Source organism: Rhamphochromis sp. 'chilingali' (assembly GCF_963969265.1).
Source record: "Rhamphochromis sp. 'chilingali' genome assembly, chromosome: 8".
NCBI lineage: Eukaryota > Metazoa > Chordata > Actinopteri > Cichliformes > Cichlidae > Rhamphochromis > Rhamphochromis sp. 'chilingali'.
The window spans coordinates 29,213,799-29,241,670 of NC_137935.1; the positions used below are offsets into that span (position 1 = coordinate 29,213,799).

Genomic DNA, 27,872 nt, shown 5'->3' on the forward strand with positions numbered 1-27,872 from the left:
TGTGGATGTTTTGTTTCTCATTTTTTTGCTTCCCCCAGACTTGGGCTATTCCAGATGCTCACCTGACTGATAGAGAATAAAAAGAAGCCAGTTGCTGTTACAGGGGTTGGGTTCTTTGGTGTGTTTTGGTGGGTACACTCATGCTTTCATTAATAAAGATTACTAGATGATAAATATTTTTGCAGCCTCGTGCCATTTTGTTTGAACCTATACGTGACTGCTGGCCAAACTGATATAAATAGTAAGTGAAGTAAATAAACTGCCTGTGGCTTCTCAGGAAGTCCTGCATTTGGGTCCTGTTATTCACGCAAACCTGACAATAACACATCACCCTGTTTTACCCACATCTGTAAATTTTCAGGCAGGGACGGAGACATCCTGTTACATTTACTGAGATCAGCAACAGACTTTCTGAATTCAAACCTCAATAAAAATGTGAAAATGACTCAGCTTTTCCTTCTTTTGTTTTTACAGCATTATGGACTATAAGTTAAAGCAATTAATGATGCAGTGAATGGTGGTCAAAGGGTTGATCTTTACACAGAGCACGTCTGTCCCTTTTTATTAGCCCATTACAATTACTCCCCCATCACTTTAAAAAGGCAACAAAACATGCATGTAACATTTCTTCAGAGATGTAATTCAGTTTTAATTATATAGCGCCAAATCAACACAACAGTCACCTCAAGGTGCTTTATATTGTAAGGTAAATACACTAAGTAATACAGAAAAAAACCCAACAATTGAATGATCCTCTTTGAGCAAGTACCTGGCAACAGTGGGAAATAAAAACTCCCTTTAACAGGAAGAAACCTCTGGGAGATCAAGGCTCAGGAAGGGGCAGCCATTTGCCACAATTGGTTAAGGGAGAGGGGAGCAGGACAAAAGAAACACACTGTGGAAGAGAGACAAGTTAGTGTCACAATCTAAATGTTGAAGTTGGTCGACATTTTCAGATCAGACTTATGGTCTTTAAGCCAAGTTTAAAATTTGTTTTGAATGTCCTTGGTGTAGTTATTGATGTCATTTCTTTTTATGACAATCTGTTTTTAAATTGTGTTTTATTTCTCACAAAAGTGAAAAGATTATGAAAGAAAGTCGAGCCAAAGAACAGAGTTGGCTCTTAGACTTCGAGTATAGGAGGCCCTCAGCAGAACTTTTAAAGAGAATAAGAAACACAGAAAACCTTAGATAAGGAGGTGTGCTCTGTATGGAAGACCGTTTCTGCCACTAAAAAAAAAATTAAAAAAGGATCCATAACTCAAAATTTTGACTTATTTTATCGAAACTTTGACTTATTAACTCAAAATTTTGAGAAAAGTAACTAGAAATTTCGAGTTAGCACTGCTAATCAGTAATCTACGTGAATGATGTCATTTCCTTGTAACCTGAAGCTGAAGCCTTACAAATGTTACAGCTAAGCTACCGGTATTACGTCCAGTCATGAATGCACAGATTGCTGAGTATTTTCAGTGTGGCTTCAAAAATTATGAAATCCTTGTGTAATTAGTGGAATCACAAACAAAGAAATGAGAGACCAAACATAAATTTTCTAATTTTTTATGCTAAGTATTATTTGGAAAGTCATTACAAAACAGGCAGTTTTGGGAAATTCAGATTCAACTCGAACTACATGAGTAAGCAAACATGAATGAAGACTATGTGCTGCCTTAAGACGTTCAAGGACCAATCAGTGTCAATTAGCAGAATGAAAGTGTATTATGGATAAAATTGTAACTCCTGCAAGAAAAACAGAATGACGTTCTGTATGGTTTCATTTCAATTTGGCCATTAAAATATTACTTTTTTAAAAATAAAAGCTAGGATAGACTTTTTTGTTTAGAAGATGGTGTAAACACTGTAAATAGTTATTTTAAAAGTTTTGCTCTATTCACTCCAATTCACTGAGGACCATTTGGAAATGTCCTGAACTGAAGCCATTTTCAGAACTATAACAGGAAGGGAAAAGACTTCTTAGATTGGTTTTGGTGTTTCTGTGTGAAATCAGTAAAGGTATGAACATAATCGCCATCTAGTGGCAGAGAAAAGGAATTAAAACACTTTGTGAATGAGCTGCCACAGCAGTGGTCCAATCTTCTACTGTGTTAGGAGTATTCAGACAATTTTGACATACTTTTTTTTCCACAATGGTAAAACCAAAATTAGGTACATAATTCATGACAAATAAACATGTAAAAGGGGTTGATGATATAAAACAGCTCTGTATCAAAGGCAGTGTGGAGTAAGCAGACCTGCTTCTGTTCACTCTGAAGATGAAGCTACTTTAAGAAAACCCTCAGAGTCCCAGAGCTTCTTTCTTCACGCTGCAACCCAGCAGGACATTTCCAGCATCCACACACTCTGACACACACGGTGCTAAAAACACAACACAAATATTAAAATAATGATTGTGGGAGAAAAGCTGTAGAATGAAACAGTTTTTTAAAGCTGTTATTTTATCTGTTACAATCATTGCTAGTACCATTGTGAGCACAGAGCCACGAGGCAGCCTTCATAGCCAGAAGCTCCCACTCGTCCTTTGCATCCATCTTGAAACCATGAAGCCAGATCAGAGCCAGAATGGTGGCCCACACTTCACTGCTGGTCTAATTCCCCAAATCAAAATCAATCAAATAAAACAGACAGAACACACATTTTACTTTCTACAACCAGTAATATTACATATGTTTGTGTACTTCTATGTCACACGGGGTCACCAAGGTGGGCAGCTCTGCATATTTGATTTGGCAGATTATTACACTGGATGCTCTTCTGATGAAATCCCAAACTGTGATATCATAAATGCTCTAAAATAATGTGCTGAAATATTTTTACAACAACTGATGAAGAAAATAATACAAGGATTCACAGTGCTTATTGTCATGTGTCACAAGAGAAAAGGCATTTTTCTGTGCAATGAAATTCCTTCCACCCACAAATGTCGATTAATATATACAATAGAAATAGAACATATAATACAAATAGTACAAATAAAAAAATGAAGACAGAAAAGGAGACAAAATATGAAAATTTGAAACAGATGTGTGTAAAAGAGCTATAGCTTAATATGTTGGCTTAATATGTAAGATGACCAGACGTGCAAAAAAAATTTATTATTACTGTTCAGAATGGGTCAGCTGTTCAAGAGTCTGATGGCAGTGGGGAAGTTGTTGAGTCTGGATGTTCTGGATTTCACACTTCTGAACCTCTCTGCAAGCATTTTCAGTTCATGGCAGTAGTGCTGCCATACCATGCAGTGATGCAGCTGGTCAGTGTGCTCTCCACAATGCAGCTGTAGAACCTGCTGAGGATCTTGGCCGACATACCAAATTTCCTCAGCCTTCTCAGGAAATAAAGCCGCTGCTGAGCCTTCTTGACCAGCTGTGTGGTGTTCAGTGTCCAGGTGAGGCCCTCAGAGATGTAGACGCCCAGGTACCTAAAGCTGCTCACCCTCTCCACCTCAAGGCCCCGGATAGACAGCGGTGGGTGAGGCCTCCTCTTCTTCCTCGTGTCCACTATCATCTCCTTTGTCTTGCCAGTGTTGAGGGTGAGGTTGTTGTCCTCACACCATGACACCAGACTGACCACCTCCCTCCTGTAAGTCGCCTCATCTCTTCCAGTGATGCGACCGACCACTGCAGAATTGTCCGAACTTCAAAATGATGTTATCCTTGTTGGATGTGACGGTGTACAGGGTGTATAGGATGGGACTGAGGACGCCAGTATTTGTAATAATGCTGGCTGAAGTGCTGTTGCCGATCCTGATGGACTGCCAGCCTGCCAGTCAAAAATTTCTGCTGCTCTGCAGTTTCTGGATAATATCAGACGCTGGTGCATCTCAGTGGGTGGTTAGGAGTATGATTACCACCAGTGTTTTAGGCTACGTCCACACTAGCCCGGATAGATTTGCAGACTGCGTTTTCGTCTGAGTTGCGCGTCCACATTGAAACGGCCCAAAACGCTTACGTTCCAGTACTGCGTATGCGCAAAAGCGCGTGAGAATTAAAGAATTTGAAGAAAAGCTATCTGGAGCATGTACAAACTGATAATAATCTGTTTTAGGGCTGTCAAAATTGAGAGCAATCAAAACAACTGCTGTATAATGCCCTCCGCTATCTTTGTTTAATTGGTCACATGACTGCATCACATGACTAAAATGCGTCATCGCTTTAGAAAGTCTGCGTTTTTGAGTGTCCACACTGCGATGGGGCAGCTCCGTTTTGAAGTGTATACGTTTTCGAGAGCGTTTTCAAAATGGTGCATTTTTCCTTGAGGAAAACGCCGTCTCAGTGTGGACGGGAGACCAAAACGGAGAGAAAACAATGTGTTTTCAAACGAAAACGCATTAGTGTGGACGTAGCCTTAGCTTCTGATATGCAGATGTTTATTCTCAGGCTGTGAGGCAGGCCTACATTTAGTTTGACTTCATCTTCTTTGTTTTATGGTGTATTTTTAATTATATCATGTGTTTTTGTTGAAATCATAGAATCAAATCTGTTTTATCTCACATTATCATTTTGTATTAATATTTAAATTGACAGCAGTGCACCTTTTCAGGCTTTGACTTTTCCACCTCCTCGTTGGTCTGTCCCAGTGCAGCAGCCAGAGCTGGATCAAGCAGCCAGCAGCCAGACGCCTCCTGCAGGGAGACTAACTGCAGCAAAGGGTCTCTGGGTGGCTGCTCAGGCACAGCAGCTGGAAAATCTAAGATGCAATAAAAACAAAACCCGATTATGGTGCTAGATGACAAACAGAACTCTACATGATAACCATAAATTACATCTTAAAACTGTAATAATTACATAAGAGCTCCACAACAAAATCAAATGTTTACAACAGTTCGAACTTATTAAAGAAAACTAAAACTGGCAGCACCATACCATCAGTTACTGTGGTTTTAAAGAATACCATCTGAAGGCAATCAAGCTGATGAAATGAAAGCTTAATATGATGTAAAGTATGTGTTTCACATGTTTTACAGAGAAAATATATGGTTTTATATATTAAATTATTTTAATCTGATTTATTGGAATATAAGACTTAAAGATTATTACACAGGAGAAAACTGGATCTCAATATCAAAGCAACTGAACTAAACATTGTTATACAGTCTCTTCCACTAAGCCTTAAACTTCCTTCATATCTACCAAGACAATGCATGCTTATTTTTCTTATTTTATTCTAACCCAGCAAATTATAACTGATGGTGTTACAGACAATAAGAAAATAAGAATTTCCATCAGTTAACCTTTTGAAAAAACACTCCTGTTAATTAAAGCTAAATACATGCTCTCATTTTGTTTTTTACTTACATTTTCTTGACTGGTTTTCTTCTTCCATCATTGGGAATCCATCTGAATTGGTAAACACACACACAAAAAAACGTTTTTGAGTTCATTACAGAGAATTCCTCAGCAATAGTATCTGAATGCATGGATTTCTCAAAAACAGTCATATTCCAAGAAAAAAATCATAACCTTTTCATTTCTGATTTAATACTCATGACCATTGGAGCAAATATAGGTTTGGAGTCTAACTTATTAAAGAAAAATAAAACTGGCAACACCCCAGCATCAGTTAAAGTGGTTTTAATGAATACTATCTGAAGGCAATCAAGCTGATGAAATGAAAGCTTGATACGCTGTAAAGTATGTGTTTCGCATGTTTTACTGGGAAAATGTATGGCCAATAAATACATACATAAATACACATAATCAGATTAATTTAATATGATTTATTGGAATATAAGACTAAAAGATTATTCAACAGGAGAAAACTGGGTCTCAATATCAAAGGAACTGAACTAAACATTCTCCAAAAAGTTGATTCTGTTCATCTGGACGTAACGTTTTGTGGGAGAAACGTTTCGTCACTCATCCAAGTGACTTCTTCAGTCTCAGCTGAGTCACTTGGATGAGTGACGAAACGTTTCTCCCACAAAACGCTACGTCCAGATGAACAGAATCAACTTTTTAAAGATTTACTTCCCTGGATGATTGAGAATGCATCAAGATGAACTAAACATTGTTATACAGTTACTTCCACTAAGCATTAAATTTCCTTCATATCTACTAAGACAATGCATGCTAATTTTTTTTCTTACTTTATTCTAACCCAGCAAATTATAACTGATGGTGTCACACCCATTAAGAAAAAAAGAATTTCTTTCAGTTGACCTTTTGAAAAAACACACATGTTAAAACTAAAATACATGCTCTCATTTTTTTTTTAAACTTACCTTCCATTACCTTTTGTTTCCTCCCGTTCATGAAGAATCCTTTTTAATTGGTAAACACAAAGCAACATTTTTGAGGTAATTACACAGAATGCCTCAGCAATAGTATCTGAATGCATGAATTTCACAAAAACAGTCATATTCCAAGAAAAAAAAATCATAACCTTTTCACTTCCCAATTTAATACAATGTAAGAAATGTGCACTATTGTGCCCCTCTGCCCTTAGCATACACACTCCATGATAATATTCTTTTGGCTGTCAGAGACACAAACATTCCCCTGACATACATGTTGCTATGGACCACATTACCAGCTCCTACATGTAATAGCTCACATCATTTCCTCTGTGTTTAACAGTCTGTGTATTTACAGAAACTGTACAAAATATCACATTGATGAAAACTGGTTTTGCTGTATTTACTCTTTTTATTGCTTGTTTGCTGCTCTAACTGATGCATATGTATGGAGAAAAATGTGTTCAACAAAGGGTCGATCCACAAGCATAAACTGAGCTCCACAAGTGTGCACAATGACACATGAGGACTCACATGTGCATGTTCAGTCCACACACTGAACCACACCTAAAACTATTTTTTTCCAAATGCGTACATCCTAACCTGAATAAATACTGAGTTTAAGTTCAGTGAACAAATCAGATCACTTTGACTTTCAAAAACTGTCTCACTCATACATACACACAGGTATATATGCTCTGAGCATGTTCCTGTGCTGCCATGATTAGTGCCTCTGTGCTGTCTTTCAGATCAGGACATCTGGATGTCGGCCTCTTCCTCTATCTGCCGGTGGTACACACCGTTCAGGGGACTGTCCTTCTACAACAGCCTCTTCCTCCTCTTTCTTGGTTTTCTGCTGCCTGAGGTATTCACTGAGCGCGTGGTCGGTTGTATTGGTGGATATTTGTTGTCTCATTCTGGACTGTGGCACTGACACTCATGTTACGTTTCGGTGTTGTCAGTGTGTTCTTTTTGGCGTGACTGTTATGTGTTTCCTGTTTTACTTTGAAAGTCTGTGTTATCTTAGTCTTTTCAGTTTACGTTTCCCTGTCTCGTCAGTTCTGAGTTGCCCCAGCTGTGTTTCCCTCTTGTTGTCCATTTTCCTGATTGCTCCCTCTAGGTATTTAAACCCTGTGTTTCAGTGTGTCATGGTCGCGATCTCCCCCGTGTTGTAAATAGTTTGGTGTTTTGTTGTAAATAAATAGTTTGTTGTAAATAGATTTGTCGATACTTTCGTTTCGGGATTTTGGTGGTGAGCTTTAGTGGGGGGTTTTTGTGTGGGTGTGTGGTTTTTTTTTTTCCTTTATTTTTACTTTTTTCGTGTTGCACTCCGGTTGCCTAGGCCGGGGTGTAACATATGGGGGCTCGTCCGGGATTGCCTTCGCTGGGGGGTCCGGGGACCGCCCCAGCCTTTGTCGTCGCTGGAGGGTCCGTGGGACCGCTCCAGCCTTCATCCGCCTTCGCTGGAGGGTCAGTGGGACTGCTCCAGCCTTCATCCGCCTTCGCTGGAGGGTCCGAGGGACCGCTCCAGCCTTCGTCGTCTGCTGGAGGGTCAGTGGGACCGCTCCAGCCTTCATCATCTTCGTCTGCCTTCGCTTCAGCTGTCCGTCTCCGCTGGAGGGTCCGAGGGACCGCCCCAGCCTTCGTCGTCTGCTGGAGGGTCAGTGGGACCGCTCCAGCCTTCATCATCTTCGTCTGCCTTCGCTTCAGCTGTCCGTCTCCGCTGGAGGGTCCGAGGGACCGCTCCAGCCTTCATCCGCCTTCGCTGGAGGGTCCGAGGGACCGCTCCAGCCTTCGTCGTCTGCTGGAGGGTCAGTGGGACCGCTCCAGCCTTCATCAGCTTCGTCTGCCTTCGCTGAGGGGAGGGTCCGTGGGACCGCCCCAGCCTTTGTCGTCGCTGGAGGGTCCGTGGGACCGCTCCAGCCTTCGTCGTCTGCTGGAGGGTCAGTGGGACCGCTCCAGCCTTCATCGGCTTCGTCTGTCTGGATCAAACTTTTCACTTGGTGTTAAATGTTTGATTTTTGGGTGGGGGGAACTGTTACGTTTCGGTGTTGTCAGTGTGTTCTTTTTGGCGTGACTGTTATGTGTTTCCTGTTTTACTTTGAAAGTCTGTGTTATCTTAGTCTTTTCAGTTTACGTTTCCCTGTCTCGTCAGTTCTGAGTTGCCCCAGCTGTGTTTCCCTCTTGTTGTCCATTTTCCTGATTGCTCCCTCTAGGTATTTAAACCCTGTGTTTCAGTGTGTCATGGTCGCGATCTCCCCCGTGTTATAAATAGTTTGGTGTTTTGTTGTAAATAAATAGTTTGTTGTAAATAGATTTGTCGATACTTTCGTTTCGGGATTTTGGTGGTGAGCTTTAGTGGGGGGTTTTTGTGTGTGTGTGTGTTTTTTTTTTTTCCTTTATTTTTACTTTTTTCGTGTTGCACTCCGGTTGCCTAGGCCGGGGTGTAACATATGGGGGCTCGTCCGGGATTGCCTTCGCTGGGGGGTCCGGGGACCGCCCCAGCCTTTGTCGTCGCTGGAGGGTCCGTGGGACCGCTCCAGCCTTCATCCGCCTTCGCTGGAGGGTCCGTGGGACTGCTCCAGCCTTCATCCGCCTTCGCTGGAGGGTCCGAGGGACCGCTCCAGCCTTCGTCGTCTGCTGGAGGGTCAGTGGGACCGCTCCAGCCTTCATCATCTTCGTCTGCCTTCGCTTCAGCTGTCCGTCTCCGCTGGAGGGTCCGAGGGACCGCTCCAGCCTTCATCCGCCTTCGCTGGAGGGTCCGAGGGACCGCTCCAGCCTTCGTCGTCTGCTGGAGGGTCAGTGGGACCGCTCCAGCCTTCATCAGCTTCGTCTGCCTTCGCTGAGGGGAGGGTCCGTGGGACCGCCCCAGCCTTTGTCGTCGCTGGAGGGTCCGTGGGACCGCTCCAGCCTTCATCGTCTGCTGGAGGGTCAGTGGGACCGCTCCAGCCTTCATCGGCTTCGTCTGTCTGGATCAAACTTTTCACTTGGTGTTAAATGTTTGATTTTTGGGTGGGGGGAACTGTTACGTTTCGGTGTTGTCAGTGTGTTCTTTTTGGCGTGACTGTTATGCGTTTCCTGTTTTACTTTGAAAGTCTGTGTTATCTTAGTCTTTTCAGATTATGTTTCCCTGTCTCGTCAGTTCTGAGTTGCCCCAGCTGTGTTTCCCTCTTGTTGTCCATTTTCCTGATTGCTCCCTCTAGGTATTTAAACCCTGTGTTTCAGTGTGTCATGGTCGCGATCTCCCCCGTGTTGTAAATAGTTTGGTGTTTTGTTGTAAATAAATAGTTTGTTGTAAATAGATTTGTCGATACTTTCGTTTCGGGATTTTGGTGGTGAGCTTTAGTGGGGGGTTTTTGTGTGGGTGTGTGGTTTTTTTTTTTCCTTTATTTTTACTTTTTTCGTGTTGCACTCCGGTTGCCTAGGCCGGGGTGTAACACTCACCAGTCCCCGTCCTCCTTTCTTCCACTTAGCATACAGCCTCAGGGTGCTGATCTTAGGGTGAACCCTCCATGCATGGTCAGGAGTTTCCTTATCTTGATGTCAGTGGCTTCTATCTCTTATTATCCCAGCCGGGTACCTGATCATGGGCAGGGCGTAAGTGATGATAGCCTGGATCTGTTCTTACTGTTCAGCTGACTCCTCAGGACCTGTCTGACCCTCTGCAGGTACTTGGTGGTTTCAGCCTTCCTAGCAGCCTCTCCACAGCTCTTAGGGTCCTGTTGATCTTGTACAGTTTTAGGCATTCCAGGATCCGAGTGTGGGGCTTGGTCAGCCAAGTCTTGCAGTCTCTATCAGTAGCTGGTGTTTTGTGCCTCTGGTATTGATGCCAATTCCTTTTTGTGCCCCGCTTATGTATTGAGCCATGTGCTTATTCATCTTTGCCGCTATGATGCCTGAACAGAAGCTTCCATGTGGTACTGATGCAGGTTATGTCCAGTAGTTGTATGGGCCCGGTCCCTTCTACAAACAGCTACACATTTACATAGATGTACAGATGTGTCATTTAGGTTTTACTTACCTGCTTCAATTTCCTCAAACATCACTGCGGAGTCACACACTATAACGTAAAATAGAGTCAGTGTTCCTTAGCAAATTCTTAAGAAATGTACTAACTTACTGATTTGTTGATATACAAATACAAAACAATAGTATAAAAGTATGTAAATGTTCATCACTGTCACCTTTCTAATCAGAATCTTGATTTCTTGTAACAAATATTTTAAAGTCAATGTCATTTATTGCTTTTGGATCATCTGAACCTGACTCAGATATTCTGCTCTTAAATTTATCATCGTACTCTTTTTATTCACATTCATCTGTCTGACAAAAACAGATTAATATTTCATCTTAACATGTAATGTCTCCACATCATACTACGTTTCTGGCTTCTGAGAGTCTTACAGCAGGTTAGAATATTACCACAATATTTAAACTGTATTTAAATCTACATGTTGATAAACACCACCTATATTTAATCATTCAAGTTCAGACAGATTGGCTCATTTAAAGGGTCTTTTTCATTATTTTTACTCTTTTGTGCAGTAGAGAAGAAAATGGCTCTTAATGGAAGGAACTACATGATCACATATTTAATATATTACATTTCTAATTATTTAATAATTCAAAAAAGTTAGTTTCACAGGAAGGAATTGCAGCTTGATTATGACGCTAATATGGAAATGTTGGGAAAATTAGACATTTCATTTGCTGTTTAGATCAGTACGTTTATGGCTTCTGAGGTCATTATCATGACCTGCAACTTATCATAAATGGTAGTATAAATACAGCCAATTACAACAACTGGGAAAATAAATACTGCAGCAACTGTGCAGTGAATGTTTGACATTTAACATTTCAAATACAAATATGTTGGTTTCTTTGTTTTTATTTTAGAAATGCACATGTGTGTAGATGTGTGTTGTCACTCAGCTTCTACTTACTAATCGTGGATGGAGCAGCCCTCATGACTATGAAAAAAAAAAAGTCAGGTTGAGGGTGAACATATAAGAGAGAAATAAAACCTGGCATTACCACACCGTTGATCTTTAAAATGTATAAATCAACCTTAAACAGGTTGAGGTTATCAGGTGAAGACTTCACTTTGGGACACAGCGCATTACAAAGGCTGTCACAGCAAATACTGCAGCTATTTGCATACAGTATTCAAATGAATTCAAATAAAAATGTGTGTTGGTCTTTTTATTTTTATTCTTCAGAAATGCATATTTGTGTAGATGCATGTTTTTGCTCAGCTTTTACTCACCACAACCAATTGGAGCCAAAAGAAACACTACGCAAAAAAATAAAAGAAAAAAAAAATATCAGCCTGAATATTATTAGAGAAAAAGAAAAACAAAACACCGTCAATCTTTAAAATGTATAAATCAACCTTAAACAGACTGAGGTTATCAGGTAAGTCTTCACTTTGGGACACAGCCCATTACAAAGGTTATCAAAGCTATTTGCATACAGTATTGTATACTTACCATTTCAAAAAAAGTTAAAAACAGAAATGTTTTTATATATATATATATATATATATATATATATATATGTATATATATATATATATATATATATATATATATTTTGAAATGCACAGATGTAAAATGATTTTTTTTTAAAGGTCCAGAGATTTAATGTCTTACTTTTTAACATTCATAGGCTGATATGCAAATATAACACAATACAAAAACACTGTTTAAAATATACTGTTTTTTTCTCCTGTCAATATCTTGAATAACTGTACCATATTTTTGCTACTGAATCTCATATTTTGCTTTAACCAACCTTTTTAAGAAAAAATTTGTACAACGTCTGGATCCTGTTAACTGACTCTGATAGTCTGCTCTTCTATTTATCATTGTACTCTTTTCATTCAAGTTCAGCTTTCTTCATCTTCAAACTGTGTTTGAGTATTTTAGTTTAAAAAAAAAAAAAACAACAACTCACGGGCTGTTGGAATATTTCTGCGCACAAGAGGTCCCTGAATCACTTCGCTGTTGTCTTTGTTGACAGCAATGAAGGCAGTGAACGAACTGCTCACTCCTGATTCGACACTGAGCTGCACCACCTTCTCCTTCACTCCATCTTGCTGTACTCTGTGCTCTCTCTCCTCCATCTCCAGGGAGCGAATGAGAGTCTGAGCACCCAACCTGTGAACTGTTAGTCTGCAGGCAAGAAGGAAAACACACAGAATCATATGTCATATGTGATCAGAATCAGAATCACAATCAGAATACTTTATTAATCCCGAAGGAAATTAGGGTTACAGCAGGCAGCACGCTAATGGCGCATGCACACTTACAAAGGAACCTTCTGACCAACTTTACACAAACATCACATTGTGGAGACATGTCAGAAAGGTAGGCTGATAGGAAAAAACAACGGAAATACATAACATGAGGTAAGAGGAGGAGAAAAAAACTCCACTCAGACTGAGCTCCTGAGAACAGTTTGATAACAGAAAAAACACCTCAGCACAAAAAGCACATGACTATCAATACACCATAGAAACACAAGACAAGCAACAGGGGCGGGTAAAGGGTAAGAGAGAGCCGGTGTAGACAGCGCATCCGGTCCTGCAGCGTGTCTGCGCTGGTCCAGTCGACTGCCATCTTCCCCGGTAGGGCACAAGCATCGAAGGCGTTTGGAAAGGGAGGGGGGATCAGTGTGTGCATATCAGTGTATGTGTGTGTCCAGAGTTCAGCTGAGACAGTGTCCTTCGGCCCGCCAGGCTAAGTAAACAGTCTTCCAGCCAACCCAGGTGGCCTTGTATGGAATGGGGGGGAACAGTCTAAACACAGTCGTTATCAGGGAGTTTTATTCAGCTCCAGCCTTAAGGCCGCAGCTGGCGCCGAAGGGGTCTCCGCATGAAGTGATGGTGGTTTTTACATATATTGCAAATAGCTATGCTTAATACTGATCGAATATAATCAGGTATATTAAATGACTAATAAATTGTCTGTCTATGTATCAAAAGACCCCTCTGAGTGAAAAAAAATCAGGGAACAGTTAACCCTGCCTGGGCTAGGGTTACTGGGCCCCCACCTGTTCTAGCAGGAAGGGGTCATCCCTGACTGCAAACCAGTGCACAAAGCAAGATACATAAGCAAGTTTGATGAGGAAGAACTGGTCTGGCCGGCACAGAGTCCTCAACTCAACCTGATCAATGACCAACCTCACAAATGTCCATTTAAAAGAATGACCAAAATAACCCAAATTATCTGTGTATCTGAGCCTCAGTCTCAGTCTAACTTTGCTTTTTTTTTGTGGGAATGGAGTCTCTGCCTTTGATTCTGACAAGTAACTGCAGCTAAAAAGTCAACACTGTCACTTCATTTGATCATAACAAGTGTAGAAAAGCTCAGACTGCAGCGTAGAAGTTGCTGAAAGGGAGGAAAGCTACAATAAGCTGGAAGTGAGTCAAACATTGATTGGTAGATTGTTAACAATATTGTATGCAATTGTTCAGGACCACTGAGTCACAGGGTTAAAGTCTACTCATTGTGAAAGAATTTCTGCAAGAACACAAAACTTTGCACAGGTGTTATGAGAAGTTTACATACACTCATCAAGGGCATGAATTTGATGGTATTTCTGAGCTTTTAATGGTTTCTTTGGATTCTTGTTGTTCCAGGGTGGAATGATCCAAATTAGCTGGCTTATTCACATAGACTGTAATGTTTCTAATGTACAAAGAAATTATGTCATTCAGTTGTGTTGTGCATATGCATATTTTATATTATAGTTACACTGTGTACTGTGTGTTAGGCACTTTATTGATATAAGGGCAATGGAGTCCAGCACTCCTTCAAAGGCAGATATAGGTAAACAGCACTAAAGAGCTTTACTATTCAAAAGGTGATTAGTGCCAATTTCTGAATATTTATTTTTTAATTTCACAATATGACAAAATAAAGGATGCTTAATACTTTTTAACATGATATTCTTAATAACAAAATTGAAAAAAATTTGGATTTTGTTATTATTTTCCTTGAGTATTTCTTCTTCAGTCACCTTTCTCACTCACTATGTGTTAACAGACCTCTCTGGACAGAATCATACTTGTTATTATTCTCTGTCTCTCTTCCACAGCATGTCTTTATCCTGTCTTCCTCCTCTTACCCCAACCGGTCGCTGCAGATGGCCCCGCCCCTCCCTGAGCCTGGTTCTGCTGGAGGTTTCTTCCTGTTAAAAGGGAGTTTTTCTTTCCCACTGTGGCCAAAGTGCTGCTCATAGGCGATCATATGAGTGTTAGGTTTTTTTCTGTATGTATTACTATAGAGTCTACCTTACAATATAAAGTGCCTTGAGGCAACGGTTGTTGTGATTTGGGGCTGTATCAACAAAACTGAATTGAATTAAAGAAAATGGTATTTCCTTTCAAATTTCATGTGGCATTGAGCAAACATGACAAGTCATGCCACAAAAATAATCAGTACGTTGTCTCTTCAAAATACAACAAATACTAGAGTGTCCAGAAGGTCAAGTGGAATTTTTTTTTTTTAAATGTGTCAGTAAGTGCTGTGTGGCAGGAAGGAGTTGGACCCAAAATGCAGGCTCTCAGACTCAAGGGATGAACTCAAAATCACAGCTTTATTGGCTGGCAAGGAAGACGCATTTAAAAAAAAAAAAAAAAAAAAACTACACTGGGAAATCTAAGTTCAAGGAAACACAGGGACAGAGTAACACACCGCAATGAGGGACGACGTAACACTGACACAGAGACACACAGGGCTTAAATACACTGGGGAATAACGAGGGAATGAGACACAGAAGAAGAGCAGAGCTGGGGGAAATCAGAACTGACGAGACAAGGAAACAAAGTAGGGCCGTATTCAGGGTCTGCAGCCTTAAAGGCCACATTTTAAGGCCGATTACGTCACAGTGGCGCGCCGAAGGCTGTCCCAATTCAAAGGCTGCTCGAAATGCGTCCTTCATTTCCCTGAATTTTAAGGCTGTGGCAGTGTAGACTTCATGGCCCAACATATCCCACAATTCATAGTGTGGCAGTCGGTGTGGATAATTTTGCCGCAGATGGCAGAAGCGGAGCGGCCGAAGAGTAAACTGTGAAAAGTAAGTACGGAATATTATGTCACTTATTTATGTGCGAATGTTTAATAATGAGGAACATTAAAACATTACTGTTGGCCACATGTCGCCATTAGCGATGTTTGTACGTTCAGCTTTTACTTGCTTTTAAAGCCTTTAAAATATAATAATACAATAGTCGACCTTAATCTTACAGAGAATGTGATGATTTTATGGATAATTAAAGTCAGTCATATATCCACAATCACAACAAGCTGAAAGTCAGTGATGCTGCTCGGTTTGCAGTCCTGAATATCACGGCACAAGCAGGATTCACTGCAATGTTAATGTTAGCTATGTTATATTGCTGCCTCTGTTCGGTGGTGTCGAGCCAAACGGACTTTAACGTGTGTTTGAACGAGCTGACGGTTCACTCGTTAAGCTGAAAGAAAGATGCTTTAATCACAGGAGTCACACATGTGTCCACTGTACCATCTGGGAACTCTTCTTGTTTAGCACTCGTAATAACACAAACACTAAATCCTCCTTCTCTTGTGCTGTTTTGTAGCAGTGTATACACCTGAGACTGTCACCTGTCTGTCTGCCCTGCACGCTCTCTCTGTTTCTTTCTCTCTGATTGTGGAATAAAAGTATGAACATGTATTTATAAGTTACACTTGTGTTTGAATCCTGCAGCTTATCACACATTTGATTCCCATGTGTGACAACTGCAAGTGTCCAGAGTGAGGACAGACTGAGGGATCCACTGCTGCACATCATCTGTGAGGCTTTGCACCCCTGATGATCCACCAGGACAAACTCAGCAGTGTTTGAGGAAGTGAAAATATGTTCTCCTTCATTTCTGTCAACCACACGTTTCCAGCTATCATAGTTGCTAGGCAACCTGGGCAGCGCGACGGAGGCTAGACCGTCCCATTTCACAAGCCTCGCACTTCCGGCCTTAGCGGTCTTTGAGTACGCGGCCCTTGAGGACCGTTGAGGCTGCGTACTTTAAGGCTGCAGACCCTGAATTGGGATACAGCTTAGGATACACTCACATGAGACACAGACCTTCAAAGTAAAACAGGAAGTATAACACTGAGGCGCGAACTTGACATGGTGGAGACAGAACAACTAAGAAACGGAGACATAACCATAAGGCAGAGGACTCTAAGAACCAAAAGACTAGAGATGATAAATAATACACAGAGTGAAATCCTGGAACACAAGAAACTGACTCAAGGGAGCAACAAAATACCAACCATGAGAACATAATTCACAATACAGAGTGACAAAAAACACAGGAAACTCAAAACATGCCAAGACACAGACCAAGAAACACGGACTTTACACAGAACAGAGGGGGCACAGAGAAACATGAGGGGCAAGGGATCAAAACTAGAAACCATAGAATAAATCACATGAGAACTCGACAAAATACTAAGAAAACTCACAAAGAACTAAAAACGCTGGGTCAGGAGACCCAGGACCCTGACAAAATGTTATTATTTGAAATGGAGTCACTTGGGTCTCACAAATTAAAAATATACATATATTCTATTTTGACAGGACAACCTACTGATATTTTTGTTTTAGCAGTACAGCGTAGTTCAAAAGAGCATTTTTTGAAGAAAATATCTTGTGTAGTATTTAATATTTGAAGTTAAAATTTCACAGTAGTCGTTATACGTGCCCAAACTTTGTACCATAACATTTTTATGAAAATCATGGATGGTTGAGCAGAAGTCCTGTGTTGATTTCAAACAGAATGACCCATGAGCTGGGTTTGACTTTACTAACTTTTTGAAGTTACTTTTTAACAAGCAGGTAGTAGTTTGTGTAGTACAAGAAAAACTACCCATTAGCTTAAGAAATTCCCGAGCTGTCCTTAAAGTAACACCAAAGCTGGGTCCGCTCCCTAGACCTCAAAGAAAGGCAGAAATCCCACAGAAGGAAGCAGAGGCAGTCAGGACAAAGACAAGCTATGAAAGAGAGAAAGCAAGAGAAGTGCAGTTTGGTGTATAAACACATGGAGAGTGAAAATAAAATGCTCAGTGTATCATGGTAAGCCACCAACAACCCAGTTGCAGCATACCTAAGGGATGGTTTAGGGTCATCTGATACAGCTCCAACGGGAAAGTATTGACGAGTAATGTTAAAAATAGAGATAGTGCCTGAATTTAAATAGTGTTATGAATTAAAGAAAAAAAGAATGCTTGGACACTGCTATCATAATGGACAGGTTTTTGACAGGGCTCCCACAACTATGTCTCCAAACTAACTTCCTTCCAAGCCAAAGACTAGAAAATATGGTGAAGCATATCTTGCCTTTGGCCTCACCTGCACAAGTGCCAAGGTAGGTCTCCCCGGCAGAATTAGTTTCCCCTGCGTCGGGAGCACCCCTGGGCTCTCCAAATCACGGACAAACAGAATCCCACATTCTGGATTTTTAGTTCACAAAAACTTCTTATAATGACTTACTATCCCTGACATTTTGACACTTTATACAGTAAAGTTATAGTGGAACACAAATAATGACAGGCTGATCCTGCCACAATTTGTTCCCCCTGTCCAAATCATGGACAAGATTTTCTTGTAAAATAAAGAGGGGGCCTAGCAAAAGAAAGTTTGGGAACCACTGACGTAACCGCAGTAATCAGGCTGAAGGAGTCCTGACAGTATCTTGCACAGATTTCTTTCTGCTGCTGATGGATTTGCCTCTAAAAGTCAGACAGACTTTGTTTTCTTCTCTAAACAAACACTATGACAGTGTGCAATGTGCAGACAAGTCTGTCATTCTTTACAAAAGCAGGCTCTGAGGACACAAATTAGTTGTTGTTGGTGATGTTCCTGTGTGTGTCAATCTGTTTGTTCTTAGTGTATTTTAGAGTAAAAGTGTCAGATTATTGCACAAAAGTGTTTGGACTTGAATTCAAACAATGTCTCCTTGATTTCACACAAACGGCAGACTGAGATTACTCTGTCATGTCTAATATGTTTGTGATCAGTAATGATATACTATTAGATGTTATGATATCCCTAATCCAAGAAATAATGATTAGGAAAAAGTGAAACATGTTTAAAACTAGACACACAGCATTAGGTTTGGGTATTATTAACTGTTTTCCAGTAAGTAGAGTTAAGTTTCTGAAAATACTGTTTTAAATTCAACACGTGGAAACTCACAATTCAAAACAGAAGTGTTGTTTGTGTTAAACTGCTTTACCCAGCGTCCTCTGCAGGTCTGAGACTGAAGTGCAGCTGGTTCTCAGAGGGATGACCTGCCAGGCTGTACTTCAGCATCACACAGCCCTCTGCTGCCTCTGAGCGCTGACACAGAATTACAGTGTTAGAAGTCACGTTAATTACTGTCATCAAATACCTAAACAACAACATGAGAGGCTGCTGCTCCTACCTGTCCAGTGAGCTGGGCATAAATCAGTGACCTCTGACCCTGGAAAAGTGTTGTGATTGGTGGAGAGAGGACAGTGACAGACACTTCCTTTGGTAAATCCCATGTGACTGAGATGTCGACCACAGCTGGCTGCAGAGCAAATCGCAGCGACTGCATCACCTGAAAAATAATGAAAAACTCTCCAAATATACACAAACAGCTGGAACAGACATTTCACTCACTGCAGGTCTGATCTCCAATATGTATCTGCTGCTGCTGTAATGTTTAACTTGACTTATAATATTATTAATGTATATAACATGTTTGAACATACATACATGCACATAAACAGACACATAATCAACCATACATTCAGACATTTATTCCAACATGCAAACTATGGACCAAAATACAGGGGAAAAGATCAAGGGTAAGGTAACCAATGAATGCTTTCTCTCTTTCATAGCTTGTCTTTGTCCTGACTCCCTTTGTTTCCGATCCCAGTCCCAGTGTCGCCACCTCCAGCTGAAGAAAGGGAGAGATGCTTCCGTTGCAGAGAAATTTTCCAAATCACTTTATGGCGACCTGTCCAATTTGGCCAAAAGACTCCGCCCACTGGTAAATTCGGGCATACGGTTGGGCGAATCCCTCACTTCCACTGAATCTCTGCTTCTCCTTCTGGTCATCCTCAGTCTCAACTAGATCACTAGGTCACTTCAAGCCTCAGGAGCTGAGCAGAACCTAATTGATATTAGGTTAGCTAACGAGTTACATCTCCCTTTGATCCTGTTAAATCCTCCCATCCCTGCTACAGCCCTTAATAACCAATTTTTCACTACCATTACCCACCAGACCAAAGCCATCAGTATTATTATCTGAGGCAATAACCAGACCCAGGAGAGGGTTCCTTTACTCTGGGGTGGAGACAAGGAGGCCGCTTCCAGTCCTGCAGCAGCAGGGAAGTTCTCCTGTTCTCCTGGCATCAGCAGTTTGTGACGACCCCATGCGTCACTCTGCCCATTCATATGTGGTGTTGATTCGTGCTGTTCAAAAGTGAATTTAAAACATGGGAGGGGCATGGTGCCAATGACCTGCCCCTGTTCACCTGCCAGACAAAAGCAAGTGTCAGCATGCCCCCCCCCCAAAGAACCCTCAATGTCTACGTGTATTTAAAATTGAGAGGTGGGCACCGGTACTAGAAGTGAGGCTGAACAAACACACTGCCTTCTTTGAATCGCCATTTCAAAATTAAAACACTTATTCACAACTGCTCCCATTCTCATCCACCCCGACCACTCAAAGTTGTGTATTGTAGAAGTGGAAGCATCAGACTCTGGTGTTGGAGCAGTCCTCTCACAGTACTCAGGTTCTCAAGGCAAACTACAAGCCTGTGCCTTCTTTTCTCGCAGTCTTTCCCCAGATATTATGATGTAGATGACCGTGAGTTGTTGGCTGTAAAATTGGGCCTAGAAGAATGGAGACACTTACAAGGGGGGCAGAGCATCCTTTTGTGATCTGGATAATCATAAGAACTTAATCTATTTAAGGACAGCCAAGAGACTGAGAGCCCATCAGGCTCGCTGGTCACTATTTTACGCATGTTTTAACGTCGCTGTTTCCTACAATCATATCCCTGCTTCCTCAGGCAAAACTGTAATAATCACCATATTTAACAGTTTGTTTTTTTTTAAGTTAGCCCACCGTATAGCCTTGAAAAAAAAAAACTGTCTTCAGTTGCTGAGACAGCTAAATTGTTAACAGATCATGTTTTCCGACTCCATGGTATTCCGGTGGAGATCATGTCTGATCAAGGCCCTTGGTTTACTTCACAGGTGTGGAGGTCATTTTGTTCAGCATTAGGAGGCCGGGTCAGTCTGAGCTCTGGATATCATAGCCAGACCAGCAGCCAAACAGAGCAGATGAAACAGGAGCTGGAGGCTACACTTTGCTGTCTCACGTTCAACAACCCTTCAACATGGTCATCATATCTCCTCTGAGTGGAGTATGCACACAACTCTCACACTTCATCCGTTACTGGTTTCTCTCTCTTTTGAAATCTCCTTAGGATACCAGCCACTTTGTTCCCAGAAACAGAGATAGAACTGGCAGTTCCCTCAGCGCAGCAGCAGCGATATCAACGTGTCTGGACACGGGCCAGAGAGACATTAGTCTGGAAAGATGAGCGCTAGCGCCGTTAAGCAGACCACCACAGACCACGCACTCCCAGGTAGCTACTTGGGCAGAAGGTATGGCTTGCTGCAAAAGATATTTACCTAAAGTCACTGTTGCATTCACCCATACAAGGTGGGGCTCCATCATTAGCCCCAAGGTAGTTAAACTGAAGCCACCAGCATCTTGATGCATAATCAATCATCCAGGTAAGTAAATCCCCAAAAGTTGATTCTGTTCATCTGGATGTAGCGTTTTCAGTGGGAGAAATGTTTTGTCACTCAACTAAGTGACTTCTTCAGTCTCAGCTGACTGCAGGTTTCCCCAATCTTATAAACAGAACATTTGCATTATGACTGAAACCAGCCCAGTGAAGGAACATGGGGTGGGAGGTCAGTTCCTTGATCATTAATGCAAACACTCATGAACATTGATCAACAACCACTGATCAATGGCCATGAGCACCATTCACAGAGAGTTGGGGAATGGCTGCAATCACAGCATTGTAAGATGGCAAAAGATGTACCCTTAGGCAATGTTCCCTCTGTGCAATCGCGCACTGCTGGCACAGGCTCCGCACACAGAGAATCTGCGTTGGAGTGTGAGTCAGTAAGTGACCGGTGACTGGCTGCTCCAGCCAATGATGCGATTCACATTCGTATATACGCAGCTAATCAACATCGTTGACAGGCTATGACAACGTTCTTATGTGCCGACACCGGTGTTTTAGCTAGCAAAGCAGCGTGGCTGATGTGCAGGATCTTGGATGTCTGCCGGCCTGGTCGTGGCTGCCAGTCTTGGGTAGACTGGGAAGGGTAGTGCACCTCCGAGTAAAAAAACTGCATGTGTGAAATAATGTCAAGGAGATCTGTCGAGAAAATTAGTTTAAACTCAGAGAAGAGAACTGATCAAGAGACTTGGTCCAGTTGAAGACGTGCAGACTTTTTAAGCAGTCACTAGAATACATGGCAGGGAAAACAGGTTGAGGTGGATTAAGGAATCTGCTGATGGTGTCAAACAAAAACCTTTGATTGGATTTATTACCATTAATCAAAACAGCAGAATAAGATTGTGTCTTTTATGAGTTGCTTAAGTATGTTTAGTAAGACCTTCATATGGTGTCATTATCCTCCTTCATAATTGTGTTTAATGTCTTACTTTTGGTTGCATCCTGTCAGTCCCTGTGATGAACTGAGCGTGACCTCCTCCTTCCTTGGCCATCCCATTGATGAGAGCAGAGCTGGCCCCTTCCCCAATCCCAAAAGAGAAACACCTGCAATAAAACAATTGTCTTTGAGCACAAAGAGGACATGTTGGACATCCTGAAAACTGTGTAGATATAACTGTGGTTTTGTGGTTTCACCTGTGAGAACCTGAATTCTTCTTCACCAGATCGATCACTTCTTTGGTGTTCCCCACCTCTCCATCAGTAAAGACAAACAGCTGGAGAGGAGAGTTTACACATAAGGACATATCACCAGACCCACAAACACACAGCTTGTTCTGAGAGCTGAGTTAGTTTTCAGAAATAGTAACTGGGCTGTGTTTTATTAGTGCTTTTCTACTCTGCTTGAGCACTCAAATCTCTTTATGCAACATGTCTCATTCACCTATTCAAATAAAATGGGTGAATACAGGCCCTTTTTTCCATGGGTTTCTATAAAGCAGTAACATGCACATACTCACTCTACATTATGCACATTGGGATCAAGAACACATTGCCATGCAGCCAGGAATCGAACCACCAATGTTCTTATGAGCAGATTATCTGCTGCACAACCTGACAGACAGGTTGTGCAGCTTTCCTAGTGTCCCACTTTATGTGTTACCTGTCTGGGCTGATTGGGAATGCAGGGCTGGCTGTAAATATGTTTGATGGGCTTCAGGATCTCTGTTCCTCCAAGATCAGCCTCCATCTGCTCAACTTTCTTCAGAGCCTCCTCCATGGTCTGCTGGCTGTACTCCACACTCTTACTGCCATCACATAAACACATGCACCAAAACATCCATTAAGATAGCTTAGCAAAGACAGCAGGGCCTTTGTTGTTGTTGTTGTTGATACTCACAGGAAGATGTGTTCATATCTGGACCCAAAACTGTAAATGTTGAAATAGCAGCCAATTGGTAAACTCTTCAACAGGAGCAGCAGAGTGTCCTGAAGGGAAGAGGGAAAAGATGGTGAGGCCACTGTGTGAGAGGAACACTGTGAAAGAATATCTATCTAATATGAGTGTAAGAACAAATGATGGATACCTTGGCACTGCGGATGCGAGTATTACTCATACTTCCAGATCGATCCATTAAGAACACAAACTCTCCACATGAAGCCGTTGAAGACATCACAGACTGGGGGAACTCAGGGTACAGACTCACCATCACCACTGGATCACCCATCAGAGAACCTGAGAAATCAGAGACAGAAAAAACTTAAAACAACATCGCCTTTAAGTGTTTATTCAAACATATTGAACTCCTGAGCTGATGAGTAAAGATAATTTGCTAATAAAAATGTATCTAACAACCTCTTCCATTTTCACTCACCCGGCTCAGCAGAGGCCTGTCCTGCCTCCACCACAGCAGTGGGCTGGTGGGCGTCTTTGTAATAAATCAGCAGTTCAACATCTCTGTCAAACTTGTGTCCTGCAGCCAGCTTGACCTGCACACCACAAACACATTCATATTTATTCCTCAGTAATAAGCAACAACCACACACAGCAGACACATCAGCACTCTACCTACCGTGGCCTGGGTTTGATCAGTGTTGAGGTACTGCAGACGGTCCAGGGAACAGTTGGACTCTACTTTAGAGATTGGACGAGGAGAGGACACTCGGGCAGAAAAAGACAGACTGTAGGGCACCAGAGAGGCTGGAACAGAAGTCACCTGGACACCTGCACCTTCACTACCTGCACACAGTATCAGGTTAGAAATGCTGTAAACAATAAGGCTGCTCACAAGAAAAAACTTCAGCTGCTAAAAACCTCTGCTTCGAATAAGGATTTCAGTAAAATTAGGTATTTTTAAAAAACAGTTCTATTTCAGCTGTTCGGGAATAACTAGATTATCAGAGTACAAATGATAGAGAACCATGCATCTGTGTGAGCAGCTTTACAATTTAACAGCTGTACTCTGTGTGTTTTGCAAATGTTCCACATACTTGATCAATTCTAATAGCAAACTGTAACATACACAAATCCCCATAACAATTTTATATATTCAAATTTCACTTGCAACATATCAAGCTGACAAGAAAATCTGAAAAGTTACAGTCTGTGGTTACTCAACACATCTGCCTCTGGTTTCTTACAAAGTTTATAATATGAAAAATATCTATATCACTTTTTCTTCTAGAAAATGAAGTTGGATCTTGACTTAATTTTCTGCCATACATTGTATTCTGTCAGTGTTTTCAATGTTTGTTAAAGACCTAATATGGTTTAAACATTTCTGGTCCAAGTATTCTGAAGTTGTCCTACCCTGAGGTTGGTATCGAGGGTTGAGCACAGCAGGCAGACAGAACCTCAGACCATCATCAGCCTGCACAGCCAGCTCAGTGACGTACTCCAACCTGATGGAGGCACTCTCTCCTGGAGGCAGACTGCCCACACTCAGAGAGAATATATCTGGACTCTGATCACTCTCCTCCAATAGGAAGGCCTGCTGACCGGAGCTCAGAGCATCATCATACTCCTCACGAGCCTGAAGCACAGCTGACACATGTCAGTGACATTCACTGTGTTTATTTTGAAGCTCACTTATAATCAGGTTATATTTACTGTCCAGCTCACCTTCTGTTTCTCCTTCACCTCAGCTACAATCTGCGTCTGTCCAATCTGAGCACTGAAATGACAGACAGCAGCATCTCCAGGCAGAGGGAAGACAAAAACAGCCTCTAATGGTTTGTCCTCCTTGTTCTCATAGTTCAGAGTGGAGACCACTGTAGCCACATGGTCCCTCACCTCCAGCTCCACCTCAATGCTCTTCAGAGGAACTGACAGACAAACAGAATTAGAATAACTACATAAACCATACAGATGTTTTGCAAATGGTTGATTCACAGATTGTGTCTTGTGTTATATTTCAGCCACACAAAAGTCAACTATTAACAAGCTGATACTTAAACTTGACTGTTCGATAGTGTCGCAATGTGTATTTATTTTTATTCATATTGATTCATTTATTTATTTATTTTTTATCAATTAATTTTCCTCTTTACTTTTCTACTACAAGGATATACTCTGCATGACCCGTAGCCATATGTAGCAGCAGCCCACTGCCCAGGATGCATATGGTCAACTTTACCAACTTGTACAGAGTGAGCTTGCTGCCATCCTGAACTCTCCACCAGTAAGTGTGGGAGACCCAGACGTTTTTATTATGTATGCTTTGGCCAGTAGAAGATGAAAATGGCCACGAACCTCAATGCAATTCTCATGTTGATAGTTGAGTACAGCCTCAGTCAGGGTGAAACAATTATATATTATTATTTGTTACTACAACTGATTAAAGTCTTTACATTTGAATGTTACATGAATGAAAAGAGTCTGCAGAGAAAACTTTATTTCCTGTCAGTACCTGGTTCCCTCTGGAGAGTTAGCAGACCACAGCGGTTCATAATCGTTCCTGTGAAACAAAAACATAGCGATATTAATATTAAACACAAGAAATATTTCTCATCTATGCAGCCTGGAACAATGCTCTACTTTATATACATATAAAATTCTGCATTTAAGAAAACGTTTCCTTAAAACAAAAACTTAATATGACATTTAAAGGGTTGTTTTTGTTGTTTTTAGTTTTTTAACAAATGAAACAAAAACATTGGAGTTCATTTTAAAAGCCCTGTATTGCTTTTCTTTTGATTTTTTTTTGTTATTGCTCATTAATAAGACAAAAGTATTTCTTATCCGATTAATCAACGGTATATTCGATAGAATTATAATCTATAGCTGCAGCATTAGTTGAGTTTGAGCATAACTGTCCTTTAACCTCTCAGGAATTTTGCAGTTGACTGGGGTGAAACTGGGGACAAATGTAGTGTGGGTGCAGGTAACATTTAGGATTTTAATGAATCATGAACGAAGAAGCACATTACCAACAAAAGTAAAAAGAAAAGTAAATAAAAACTTAACTGGTAAAAACAAGAACTCCAAGAGCTTTATTTCGCTTAATTTCCTATGTGTGTTGGGGGCAACAACAAAGGACACAAAGATGCGCTACCGTAAAGCTTACTGAAAAGGCGCAAGCAATTTAACCGTCGGATAAGAGGCGGCTGACTTCACCGTGGCACACGAACGACGGGGGAGGGGGGGCTCTACTGGTAACATGGCGCTTCTTATGAATACAGCGCAATCCATTCAAACACTTTATCAGGTGACAATGATAAAAGGGTGATTAAAAATAAATCTATAACAGAATATGCGCACACAGAGCGATGAAATAAAAATCTTAATTTAATTTACTATTATAAAGCTGAGTGCACTCTCAGTGTTGCTGTTTATTTCTAATATGGCAGCTGCGCATTAGAGCTCCGAAACTTTAAATATTAAAACATCAAGAGTTACTTTCATTCATTCATTTCATTTTCATTTATTTATTCATTTTCAGGCACAACAAATACCTATATTGAACATAAAATACATAAAATTCGCTTAGATGCTTCGGTTTGTCAGCAGATCATATCAAATTATCACCGAAAAATATGAAATTAATTATCAGTTGAGTCAATAACATCGACCAAATAGATTTTTATTTATTGAACTGAAATCCTTAAATGCGTTCTGTGTTTGTATCTGCAAATCCAACAGTGTGAAACAATTCATTCCAATCAATTTAAAACTGCAACTCTGAACAAATCCTGCTCCTGACCAACGCAGTAGAGTGCGTTATATAGAGTGCATGCTTTATGGGAGCGGTTTTCTTAAGAGAAAACAAATTCCCCTTGACCCGTTAAATCGTCTAAACGTCAATGACTCGACACGCGTCTTACTAAGATTGCGTCTTCGCTTCTACAAAGATTCGCATTAATGTGAGGAATCTGTGACTAGAAAAATATGGATTATTTTTACACGGAGTGAAATGTTGAAAAACGCCACCAGAAAACCAGTTAAGATGGAAAACCGAGGACTTTTTCCATGCGTTGATAACTTCCAGTCAGAGGATTCACTGTGCAGACGAAAACTTGCATCTTTCTTCTTGTGACAGAGTGACTGTGCACCTCGGCAATAATAGAGAACTACTGCCTTAGGTTCTTAGGTTCTAAAAGTTAACTTAAGGCAGTAGTTCTTTTTCACAAAACACAAAACTATTTGAAATTGTTTTGAAACAGTTTTGAAACTTTTTTTTGACTTTGACCCGAAAGCATTTTTTTTTAAAGGCAATAATGAAAACTGAAACAGAAACCAATGATGTGACATTAGGAATGAACTGACGGACAAACTCATGAAGAATGGGATGGTTAAAATCCACCTGTCAAATATGAATAATATGGCACTCGAGACCCCAAATGAAGAATCATGCGCAATAGAAGCTTACCTGTGTGGACAGGTAGTTGTATCCGGGCAGGCTGACTACAGCTCTTTTTGCTTGTAGTAGTGTTTACACACCCCGTTGCAGAAACAAGTCACTTCTGTCGGATACGTCCCAGTTCCTTGTTCTTCCTCTTCTTCCAGTTTAACGGCAGCTTGCATCCATCGAAGTTGCATTACTGCCACCCTCTGCTGTTACTTAGACTGCACTTAGCTCTTTAAATCCTCTTCAACAATCCCATTCTTCTCAGAAACCGAAGAACCACTCCTTTCCTTTCATGACATCTTAGCCAGTCAACCACCTTTTCAAACCTGAGTTCCCCCCTAATTCCCAATTCTACCCTCATCATTCTCCTATGGTTATCATACCTTCTGCAGTTAATAAATACATGCTCAATTGTTTCCATAACACCACACCAATTACATTACACAGCCCCGTTAAATGTTTCCCCATCCTAAAAAGAGTGCCATTCAGGAAACAATGCCCTGTTCTTAT

The 27,872-nt window shown here is 41.1% G+C and overlaps 1 protein-coding gene across 2 annotated transcripts; it reads right to left on the reverse strand.

Annotated features, from left to right (window-relative positions):
• Nucleotides 1-640: 640 nt before the first annotated feature.
• Nucleotides 641-27,530, reverse strand: LOC308401806 (von Willebrand factor A domain-containing protein 5A-like). 2 transcript variants are annotated; one of them, XM_080890239.1, is made up of 23 exons: nt 27,384-27,530; nt 25,425-25,472; nt 24,638-24,840; nt 24,326-24,548; nt 23,589-23,755; nt 23,391-23,505; nt 23,103-23,251; nt 22,916-23,004; nt 22,679-22,823; nt 22,213-22,292; nt 22,008-22,122; nt 18,702-18,860; nt 18,513-18,616; nt 12,206-12,423; nt 11,517-11,543; nt 11,194-11,220; nt 10,272-10,310; nt 6,239-6,277; nt 5,313-5,354; nt 4,550-4,704; nt 2,483-2,606; nt 2,253-2,376; nt 643-895 (listed from the first exon to the last, which is right to left on the reverse strand). In XM_080890239.1, exons 2-22 carry the CDS (start codon nt 25,462-25,464, stop codon nt 2,297-2,299), a joined length of 2,340 nt encoding a protein of 779 aa, XP_080746365.1. In that variant the 5' UTR covers nt 25,465-25,472; nt 27,384-27,530; the 3' UTR covers nt 643-895; nt 2,253-2,296. The 2 variants fall into 2 exon arrangements, with proteins under 2 accessions (XP_080746364.1, XP_080746365.1); XM_080890238.1 differs by having other exon boundaries at nt 641-2,376.
• Nucleotides 27,531-27,872: the final 342 nt, after the last annotated feature.